Genomic DNA, 11,266 nt, shown 5'->3' with positions numbered 1-11,266 from the left:
GCAAAAACGCTGGAGTGGCACTTATGCTGTGCAGCACTGCAGTAATTGACTAGCACTGTTTGAAAATCAGTGTGACTCTTGTGTCCTACACATCATACAAAGTCAAGCAGAAGGCAAGTGTATGGAAAAAAAACATTTAAAAAAATCATATAAACAACTTCACCCACTCTACATAAAATGCAATTATATTTAACATTGTAGATCCCTGTTATAAGGCACACAATCTGGGCTTTCATCTTTCAAAAATGGCTTTAGGAGAAACATAAATAGTAAACCCAAAACAGTGCCAATCAAAAGAAAACATCTGTAAGTAATTCACAGCTGGGCATATGGCTTTGTGCTTGCAGTAGGGCTTATCAGTCACTGTCATACTCCTCGATGACAAACTCCTCCTTGTCCAATAAGGTCTGGGCGGCAGTCGGCTGGGGCTGGCTGGAAGGCAGGTCCGTAGATGCTCCTTGGCTGCTGGGGAATTCTCCAGGGGAGTCAGTAGCCAGTGGTTCCACTAGTCCCAGTTCGGTGACGGTAGCAGGAAGGGTGGCATCCTCTTCATCGCTCTCCAGGTCCAGCAAGCCTGGTTCTTTGTCAGTAAGAGCTTCAAATTTCAGCCTACAGTAACCCATGGGGGGGGGGGACAATCATCCAGTATCAGTGGTAGCCTAAATTAGGGCAGATTCAGTTACAGACCTAATTTTTCCAGTCTGAATAACTAATGTGTGTTCACCTTAACCGGTATAGCAAATAAGATATATTTAATAAAAAAATAAACATATGCAGCCAGTTAAGAAATCTAATTATACCCACGAGAAGCATGAAAATACGGTTTTGCTCCAGTAATGTTCCTGCTACGATGAAAATGCTAATCTTGCAGTGAATAGTCATTTAAACAGGACCTTGCATCACCTTAACTTGCAGCATCATTGTGTTGTTCACAGGTAACTTTCACCTACCTTCCATGGTGTCTCTTGAGGGGCATTCGGCCGACATCTTGGATGAAAGCTATCTGAGCTGTTCGAAGAGAAATGCAGTTCTGTAAATGCAACAGCCAGCTGGGAGAAGCCAACAAGCAGTTCACACTCTGTTTCTGAATTGCCTGATACTTCCTGAACATCCAAATTTCCAAAAATCCAAACTTATATGAAGTGTCCCAATTTTAACACCGCTAAAGCAGAGTAGGCATCTCGCCATGACTTCTCATGTGGCCGGGAGATGATAAGCTATTGTGGGGTGTGTTCTTCCTGTAGTGTCACTAAGACTGTGGTGAGGGTCTTGCCTTGATTCCTCATGGGGTTGGTGAGCTGGGCAAGATATGGCAGCAGCTCTGTCTGAAGACTCAAGGGCGTCAAGCAAAAGCCGACAAAGAGAGACTTGGCAGCCTGGCAATTTTCTCTGTACTGGAAAAAAGAGAGAAAAAGGGAAACACAGCTCAGGAAGTTAATCAACCAATTGGGTACGAACTATTTAAAACACGTTCATGTTGCTTTTGCAGCAACTGAGCCCATCTGTATGCAAATCGATTTACTCAGTAGCAGCAATGCATGTATAAATTTCACTGTCACATACACAAACATACACCATACATCTGAATAGTGAAATGCTTAAATCAGTAGGGCTGGGCGATATTACATCAATATTATTGCGCATGGGCTACTAATCTGCTTAAATTGTGATTCTAAATAATGTCCATATAGTATCGAACAACTGGCACCCAGCTAAATGTTTTGCCTTTCATCTGAAGCCCTGGTGATTACTGAACATACACGATATAATATATCGGTGTGATATCGCCCAGCCCTGTTAATCAGGTAGCCAACATCAGTCCTGCCTTTTACCTTTTTGCTCACGAGCAGCCAATGGGGCTTGTGCAAGGGCCTGAAGCCTGTCATGGTCTGAGTGACAGCTGAGGCCCGAGCTGCATTGGCGTGCATCAGCCCCCTAGTGGCCACGGAGGAGCTGTACTCCCTCATGGTACAACGCGACTAGAGGAATTAGAGAACACGGGAATGAGGAAGCCACCGTTAAAACCGCAGACAGACACAGGAGTTGAGGGAGATTCCTCATACTACTGGAAGTACCCTTGCTCTGTAGTAGCATCTGTTGGTTTCTACCACATGGGACAGTCTTCACTTACATCAGCAAACCTTAGCCACCCAACATCCTGTCTGTGGATGTTGGCATTTTCCCCCTCCTCGGACCACGCTCGGTAAATACTTACCACAGTGGAGCCTTGCAGTTTCAGAGATGCTCTAACCCAGTGCTCCTAATAATTTGGCACTTATCAAAGTCACTGGAGTCTTTAACCCGTTCCGTTAATTCCATATACAACAGGTCGAGTACCGAATGTTAGATTACCGTCAAATATATCTCAGAGCTTGTTATGTGCTGTTTTTACAATCTATTCGACGTTATATGCATCACACAGGAGTGCTCATAATGTTCTGACTCATCGGTGTATATCTCAGTTTGTATTAAGAGGGTCAGAGATCACAAGCGAATTATGATACTAGAAAATACAGCTTACAGTCCAGTCAGTAGTGAGAAAATCTGCATCAGACAAATACTCGCTGGCGCGGGACACATCCTCCATATCGGCAAAGAAGTCAACGTAGTTCTGATGCAGGTAGAGGTTGAACAGCTCAGCTGACATGTGGGACTTTTCCACTACCAGCTGAGGAGAACAGAGACGACAAGCATGTATTTCAAACAGGGACCTTCGTACGACCGTTTTCGCACAAGCATGGTGCCGTGATCCCACATGCTACCTCAGGGTCCACCAGCAGCTTGTCTCTTCGGTGCTCTGATAGATGGGCAGGCAGCTTGGGCAGCTCCGGCTCACTGCAGCTTTCTCCTGAGCACCATTAACACATCACATGGCAGTGGAACACAAGGCAGTCTACCACCATCAGAAAAACAGAAACCAAACGAGAGAGAGAGACACACACACTGCCAACATGGTCAACTCACTTTTGCAGTGAAGTATCTTCCCCAGGGCTCTGAACAGAAAGAGAGAAGCGTCTTTGCCCCCAATGGCCTGAGACTGAGCATCCTGCTTGTCAGAGCCCTTTGTGGATTTACTCCTGCCCCTTCCTTTGGAGACACCTCGACTGGACGACGCAGACATGGGCTTGTTCTTCAGTGGTGCCCAAAAATCGGTTTGTACTGAGCCGTCTGAGGAAAACAGAAGTCCAAACTTACACGTATCCCTTTGCCTTAAAGGAAAGACCAGCAACCGGAAGAGGAATGGATGTGAACTGGATCAACTACACAAGTGTGTATCTTAAGTCAAAGATACACCGGCATCAGGTTGTAATATGAAATATTTGGATATCAGTCTGACCTTAACTATGACACAATAAATGCTGACTCTTACATTTATATTATTATCTGCATAGGCAGGTAGAGTGTAATAATCCATTTTGGCAAGTTATTATACAATGCAACAAATTTACATTAGATAAATGCACGTACATTTTCTTTGTGACACTAAGTACTTTGTCATCTCGTACAGAAGATTATTTGTTGATTAAATGAGTGTTTATGAAAACCCTCTGTGACTAAAATAGTTCATAACTTCATCCATGAATAAACGAGTGACCTGACTCACTCGTTATTTTCCAAATCGTTCTTTATTTGAATACTTGCCTGCTGAATCAGAGACAGACTTCACCCAAAAACACACTGATGCTGTTTTTTGGACAATGTAATAATTATAATGTTGCAATATAAAAATTATAATAGGCTAGAAAATTGTTACATTTTGTCAGTTATTACAGAATGCAGTGCTACAATGTGTGTGACAATGCATTATGTGATTAAGAAATGTTAGATTTTGTAGAGTCATCATATAATGCATTGTTACACAGAGGGTTACCAGCGTATTATGAAAAGCCACAAGTCTTAAAAACACTTCTGAAGACTGATGGAATTTACACATTGTACTCAAACACAGTACGTGAGATTTGTTTTATACTGCTGCTTAACAACAGACAGCACATTTGGACAGATATACAGGTTATATTAAGTAATAATATATTTTTTTTTTCTACTACAAAATCCAAGCGCACGTGATCAACATCACAGCATGACTGTGCAGAGCCCTCACCTGTGAGGGAGAGGAACTGCAGGTTGTTGATGGCTCCCCGTATGTCCCCCGAGCTTCCAGCACACAGCAGCTCCAGGGTCTCTTTGTCAGGCACCATGATCCTACCTCCACTCTAAGATAGAATAAAGGAAAATCAAACACAAGCATTTGCACAAGCGACTGTCATCCAGATCCCATCAACTTGTCTCTGCATCAAGAAATGATGCAACAACAGATATATCACTGTCCAAATACTATGACTGTACAACATTCCACCTGAATAATTTCTCTTGACACAATATCGCCAACAAGCTAATCCATATACATTCAAAAAACCGTGAACAAAACAAATTCCATGAACAGTTTGGACATATCCTTCCACAGAGATGATGCCTGTTTGACGCATTTCGGAAACAAGAAACCACTAAATTCAAATAAAAGGCCTTGAATCAACAGAACACAGAATTAAAAGCATTTCCATCCGCAGCATGTCTCTCCAGCTGACAAGAGCAGCCATCTTACCGCGTTTGCTTCCTGAGCCACGATCCTATTCAGTGTTTTCATCATGCTGGTGGGCGCCACTGGGTTAAAGCTTTAAAAGCAGCAAAGTGAAGAAAAATATTCAAGCAATATCAAAATTAGATATATGGTGATTGGGCAGCGTCAAGAGCCACATTTCTACCTCTTTGTACATATACATTTCCAAAGTCAATCTGTATGATGGATTTACTGAATGCTATAACCCTTCGGAAAATTAATGCAAACCATTTTATTCACAGGTACATTTCCACTTTGTGCAACTGTAAAAATTTTATACCGTCATCATATAAAAATAATTTAAATGTATTAGATGACATTTATATAAAAAAAGTCACACACTAATATTTTGTAGGATTGCCTTTGATTATGGTGCACATTCGTCAATAAATTGTTTCCACATGCTTATGCAGCATCTCAACATTTTTTTCCATCCAGATTTGCCTTCCTTTCTCATCGAGATCTTGTATTGATGGTAGGTTAGTTGAACCACTCCATAACGTCCTCTTCAGCACGTCTCAAAGACTCTCAATGCGGTTAAGGTCAAGACTGTGGTGGCCAGTTCATGTGTGAAAATAGTCCCTCATGCTCCATGAACCACTCTTTGACAATTCGAGCCCCATGAATCATGGCATTATCATCCCGGAATATGCCCGTGCCGTCAGGAAAGAAAAAAATCCATTGATGGGAAAACCCGGCCATTCACTGGATTCAGGTACTTCACTGATGTCTCATTACCGCTGCATAAAATTGTGCACTTACCTTATACTGCAGATTCCAAGCTCCTCCTGAAGCTCCTTAGGGAAAAGCTGCCTGGATCCACCATCTCCGCTGAGAGAATCTGACACTATGAGCAGCAGGGGGCTCTTGCCAGTCTTGACAAAATTTCTGGTTAAGGAAAGACGGAGAAACGAGCTTTTGGCTGGGCTCCATTCATTTAGACTCTTTTAAATGATATTTGATATTGATATTTACATCATTTCTAATACTCAGACATTTATTATACTGAGAATTCTTTTTTAAATCTTACCTCAAAATACCATGAAGGCATTCTGGCTGTCTATAAAACTGATTAGGGAAATCCTGTCAATCAGAGAAGTTCACACATATTACTAATAATTCATTCAAATTGTTAAATCCTTAAACTAAACCCAAGGTATGGGCTATGTATTACTTTGAATTTTTTTCCCAATTTTAATTAAGCAAGATGTTAAAAACCCATACATGTTCAGTGACCAAGAGTAAAGCAGGCTTACCTCAATGAGGATGACCTTCTTCTTGCCTGGCTGGCCATCCCCAAGCATCTGCAGAGGGCTGTACTTATTTGCCCTGAGTAAAAACTCCTGGAACAGCACAGTCTGAGACCCACCAGAGAAGCTATTGAACCTTGACTCTGTCAAAGAAAAACAAGCTGAAACTTATCACTGCCCAGCTCAGTAGACAAACCAAAAATCGCTTAAAACTAAAGAAACATTTGACTGATTCTGCAGTTAACAACAATTGAGCAAAGTCAAGTTCCTAACTCATTAACATGTTGTATACGGTGCAGAAAACCTGGGGTGCAAGATTCATTGACAGGTCACCAAGCCACATGCCATTCACATATACCAGAGAACCCCACCCATTATGTTTCATGTTGTGCCTCACACCCAGGTAAACAGAGTGTCTTTAGTTAATACACCTACAATACAGCATAACTCATCAAATTACACTGATACAATTGACAGAAGTGGCTCACCAGGGTCAAACGACTGTCTAAAAGACTCCTCTGTCTTGAACTCAGAGAAAGTGGAGGGGTTGGACCACTCCCGAATCAGGCAGCCTAGCTCTCTGGCTAAAACCCGAATGGTGGCAGTCTTCCCACATCCAGAAGGACCAGTCAGCAACAGAATAGCTCCACCCTAGGAAGAAATAAATACGACATCATACATTTTTTGGACTACGTGAACAGTGTAATAATACTTCATACATTTACCTTTATTTACTTAGCATATGCTTTTATCCAAAGAGACATAGAGTTACAAAAGCAGGATCAGTCAGCCCCTGGAAGAACTAGGGTGAAGGCTGAGGGGGGGTAGGGCTGGGTGGACCTCAGGTCACCCCACTGGAATCAGGGGAGGAGGGTAATTATCAAATAGTGAGCCTCTAACTATGTACAGTACTAATGCAATTAGTAAAATCAGTGACGCTGTGACATGCTGTTAAATAAATCGCAATTCATTCATAATACTGGGAATATGTAGTTTCTCAGACATACTGCATTTTTTTTCTAGTTTGTGCAAAATCATGAAGAATAATACACAGTCAGTTTGCATACCACCAAGGTGACTCCTGATTGACCCTATGGGGGATGGGTAACGTTTTGATGCTCGAATGACAAATAAACACAAATGGGTAAGTAAATGTATAAGCCATCAGGTGTCCAGTTTAGAAAAAAAAAAGAATTAAAGGAGAAACACACACTAAATAAAAGTATGCAGCTATTTAATCCTTTTATGAGTGTAATATTATGCTTCTAATGAAATAGGCTAGTACAACAGTACAATGTTCATTAGTCAGTAACTGTAATAATTCAATTCACATTTTTATATACTGCAGTTTGTTTTTGTTTATGTTGAATATATTTTTATATTCATCTGGTTATAAATTTTATCATTATTTGTATCATTCCAAATGTCTTAAAAGTGTCAGTTAATGGGAGAAGGTTGTTGTTGTTGTTGGGGGGGGGGGGGGGGGGGGACCTCAGAAACTAGAACTGCCACTGTTCCGATCATCAGCTCAGAGTCCTAACACTCAGATGCAAACATCACCCAACTCCACAAAGACACATACTGTCTTTTGGACGCCGCTGTCGATGTGCGATTTCAGCCAGCTCTCAACCTCCTTCATCTTCTTCGGATGAACTGCAAGGTCAGCCTTCATGGCATGTACAGAATGACATTATATTCAAAATAGGATTATAAATATGGGTAGTGAACAGAGACATATAAGAAAAACATAGGTTCAGAACACAAATGTACAGCATCTGACAAAGCAAAAATGTACTACCTTTAACCACAGATAAACTGGAAAGGGGGTATGCATACAATTTCTACATATAAGGAAACAGCACCTGTGTGTGGGGGCAGTACTTGTCCACCCAAGGTTCATCCTGGCATTGCTGGTCTTTCCTAAGAGCATTCTCAGATACTTGTAATTGCGAAGTCCCTTTTCTTTTCAAAGGTTGTTTGCTGGATGATGTGGCCCATTTTCTGCACTCTCTGACGTTTGTTGTCTTTCTCGTAGAGAGCAGGTCCAGTTCAGAGCCGCCAAACAAATCGCCAAAAGAAGGCTCCACCCAACTGTTCCCCTAGGATACATAACGCAACACCTTGAGGTGGTGACTTAAGAGAATGGACATGTTAGAATTCCATACTCTGAAGAAATGTTAAGATAGCTAAAAGTACGAGCCTAAAAGGAACATCATGGGATTAAATTGCAAATAATACGCTCTTCAGAGTTGAAACAAACGGAGGGTATAGAAACAGTTATAAAGAACGTCGCTTACCTTACTTGATGACGGCTTTCTTTCGATAGAAAGTTTTGACATTATCGGTTGTGGCGTATTAATGGTGGCATTCACTTAACTGGTAAAGTAACAGGCAGCTAAAATAAACAACAAAAACTTGAGTCTATTCGTATAAGGCAAATTAATTTCAGACGAAAAGTAAAATTTGCTACAAATTTGATGGTGTAGAATTGAATGTACAAAATACGTTTCAGCCATTAAGTTATTTAATCCGTTGTTAATATTTTGAAATGTCAACAGCTAGTAATTGAAAGAAGCTGTTTGGTTGTGGCTAGATTACAAACGTTTTACTGCAACTGGATTTTGAGTCTTACAACTGACAAAATAGTTTCCAAATGAACTAAGTAGCCGTTACTCCGTCACAAAGTTTTATTAAACAATCAACTTGCCTTAGCGACATCCAAAACAACTTCTGCCATATTACGCAATTTTAATTATTAATTGTCGGTTACTTTTTATTCTACATAGAAGTATAAACAGTCGACATATCCCTTTAAATATAAGGCCTTCATGAAATGTGGCGCATTTTGATGACGTATTCGAACCGTATTCGTCGTTCGTGATCATGTGCTGCAAGGCTTTCGCGCATGCGTATGCTGCTTGACATTAGACGGCGCCCCAGACGCATGCGTGCAAATAGCACGTTAAGTCTCTGATCAGTGCCTGTACTGCATGAGTAAACGTTCTTCTGCTCGTGGAGTACGCAGTGTTTCTGTTATTGGTTTTTAAAAAGCTACTCTTCCAGAATATGCATGGCATGTCGGTTTCCTCTCCATCTCACATCATAAATTTGCTCGACCTGAACAACACACTCCACGTTTCAATTCTATTGGCAGTCCTGAGATTTATTTCGGATTATGACAGTACGGACACACTGGCTTCTCTGTCGTCTTGTCATAACCATGACATATGTAACAATTATTACTGACGGTTGCCGTGATGATAAGTCGATGACAAGCTGTTTTGGGTTTGGACTAAGGTAACGCATTCCATCTGACGTACGTGTTGTGAAATTCTGTTTTGGTATACATTTTGTTGTACTCTTGCAGGATTACTCACTGCTGTATGGACGTTTTTTCGCCTTATATTTATATGTACTATCTGGTCATCTCGAAACAGTAACATATAAAACTTTTGTTTAGTGCCTTTTACATATGTATTACACCTACATATGACTTTTAGTCATTCCTGAATTCCTCATTCGGACAGGCAGCTTTATATCCCATGTGAGACAGCATGGAAGCTTCAACGCCAGTGCCCCCAACCGTGAAGTGAAATTGGTTTGATCCCTCAGAAGATGGCGCCCTAGGGCGGTGTAATGGGCTGACCATCCATCCATCCATTCATCCATTTTCCAAACCGCTTATCCTACTGGGTTGTGGGGGTTCCGGAGCCTATTCCGGAAGCAATGGGCACGAGGCAGGGAACAATCCAGGATGGGGGGCCAGCCTATCGCAGGGCACACTCACACACCATTCACTCACACATGCACACCTATGGGCAATTTAGCAACTCCAATTAGCCTCAGCATGTCTTTGGCCTGTGGGGGGAAACTGGAGTACCTGGAGGAAACCCCACGATGACATGGGGAGAACATGCAAACTCGGCACACATGTAACACAGGCGGAGGCTGGAACCTGGGTCCCAGAGATGTGAGGCAACAGTGCTAACCACTGCACCACTATGCCGCCCCATGGGCTGACCAGTACTTGGTATTTATTTATGACAGGGCTACAGAAATGTTCCGATAATAAGAAGGATAAGGACATTAATCTTCTTGATACCCCTTGATGAATTATACTCTGTAACTGTATAAGAAAACTTGAAGAGATCCCCGACCGTATCATATAGTTATATTATTTTAAGGCATTTCTCATTACCACACCCTATGCTGATGTTGGGACAGTAAAGACGCGAGAAAAGAGTACATGGACAACAAACAACAAACTGAATGATGGATAAAAGCCTCCTCGCCTGGCTAAAATTAAGAATTACTTTGGGTGCACTTTAAATATGAAAAAACATTATACGATAATATAATAAAAATGACTGAAACACATTTTGTATTATAGCCACATAATTCTGTCATGTGGATGCTGTTGCTACATTAAGAAAGCGGTGTGTGGCCCAGTAGGTTTGGACTGTGAAGGTCACTGGTTCAAATTCTGCGGCCGGCAGACTAATGCTGCCATTAAACCCTTGAGCAAGGACCTTTACCTCAATTGCCTCAAGGGTGCTGGAGAACAAAAAACACAATTTTCTCACAGGGGTAACTAAAGTATATCTATTCTATTATACACTTTAAAAGAGTCACAACATCCTAGTTTTGTCCTGCATAGGAACACATGTCGATACTTCTTAGTCGCGATGCGTTTCAGTTCCGTGCACGTCATTACCGCTACCTGTACCCGCCCCACGTCACTGCACTGGTGACTGCGATGACATTTCCCAGGTGAGTCCGTATCGGTGCGCGATGACGTAACGCCGCCGGGATGGGCCGGTCACGTGGTCTTGTTCTCGCAGCTGCTGAACCTGCGCTTGGCCGGGAATCGCGCATGGAAATTCCTGGAAATTTTCCTTTTCCAGGTTAAGGTAAGAAAGCTCTTTCAGAATGATAGTGTAGCGGTTACGGAAGACGCTTTAGGAACAGCAAGTATAAAAAGTAGTAAACGTTCTGAACCAGGTATTGGAAATGTTCTCAGTTGTCCTGAAAAAAAAAGTGAGAGGAAGTTTCTTACTCGTTTCGGTACAACGACACAGAACAAACCAGCTTTGCCTTAAAATAACCATTCGTAACATTCTCGTAACTGGTGTTACATATAAAACACATTTCATGTATAGCTTACTTGAATGTGCAGTATTGGGGTATTTAAATTTAAAAACAGAGGAAGGCGGAAATGTGTGTGAAGAATCCCAGCACTTTATAAAGTCAAGTACGCTGGTAAAATTTTTTTCTCTTATTAAAACATGTTATCTCACTTACTGCTAGGAATATCCACCCATTTGTCTCAAATGCTTATCCTGGACGTGGTCGTGGTACTGTAATATATTGGGATTAAAAAAAAAAGTTATTTCAATAT

General features: G+C 41.5%; 1 protein-coding gene across 2 annotated transcripts; it reads right to left on the bottom strand.

Annotated features, from left to right (window-relative positions):
* Positions 1-120: 120 nt before the first annotated feature.
* rad17 (RAD17 checkpoint clamp loader component) lies at positions 121-8,729 on the bottom strand. 2 transcript variants are annotated; one of them, XM_049018798.1, is made up of 17 exons: positions 8,576-8,729; positions 8,166-8,263; positions 7,731-7,967; positions 7,451-7,534; positions 6,357-6,519; positions 5,875-6,011; positions 5,649-5,701; positions 5,381-5,506; positions 4,604-4,673; positions 4,103-4,214; positions 2,965-3,168; positions 2,763-2,848; positions 2,522-2,668; positions 1,833-1,979; positions 1,274-1,394; positions 951-1,008; positions 121-609 (listed from the first exon to the last, which is right to left on the bottom strand). In XM_049018798.1, exons 2-17 carry the CDS (start codon positions 8,205-8,207, stop codon positions 357-359), a joined length of 2,040 nt encoding a protein of 679 aa, XP_048874755.1. In that variant the 5' UTR covers positions 8,208-8,263; positions 8,576-8,729; the 3' UTR covers positions 121-356. The 2 variants fall into 2 exon arrangements, with proteins under 2 accessions (XP_048874755.1, XP_048874756.1); XM_049018799.1 differs by having other exon boundaries at positions 8,166-8,244; positions 8,576-8,718.
* Positions 8,730-11,266: the final 2,537 nt, after the last annotated feature.

The sequence above is a fragment of the Brienomyrus brachyistius genome, chromosome 7 (assembly GCF_023856365.1).
Source record: "Brienomyrus brachyistius isolate T26 chromosome 7, BBRACH_0.4, whole genome shotgun sequence".
Lineage (NCBI taxonomy): Eukaryota > Metazoa > Chordata > Actinopteri > Osteoglossiformes > Mormyridae > Brienomyrus > Brienomyrus brachyistius.
Note: the sequence above shows the minus strand (reverse complement) of the source record. Positions and strands in the feature narration are given on the sequence as shown.

Excerpts from the sequence above, each read along its gene's own strand:
- rad17 (XM_049018798.1), bottom strand. The coding sequence starts at position 8,207 with ATGTCAAAACTTTCTATCGAAAGAAAGCCGTCATCAAGTAAG. Across the intron at positions 7,535-7,730 it reads AGTACTGCCCCCACACACAG|GCTGACCTTGCAGTTCATCC; the intron begins GTGCTGTTTCCT and ends CATGCCATGAAG. Across the intron at positions 5,507-5,648 it reads TGCCTTCATGGTATTTTGAG|AAATTTTGTCAAGACTGGCA; the intron begins GTAAGATTTAAA and ends TTCCTTAACCAG.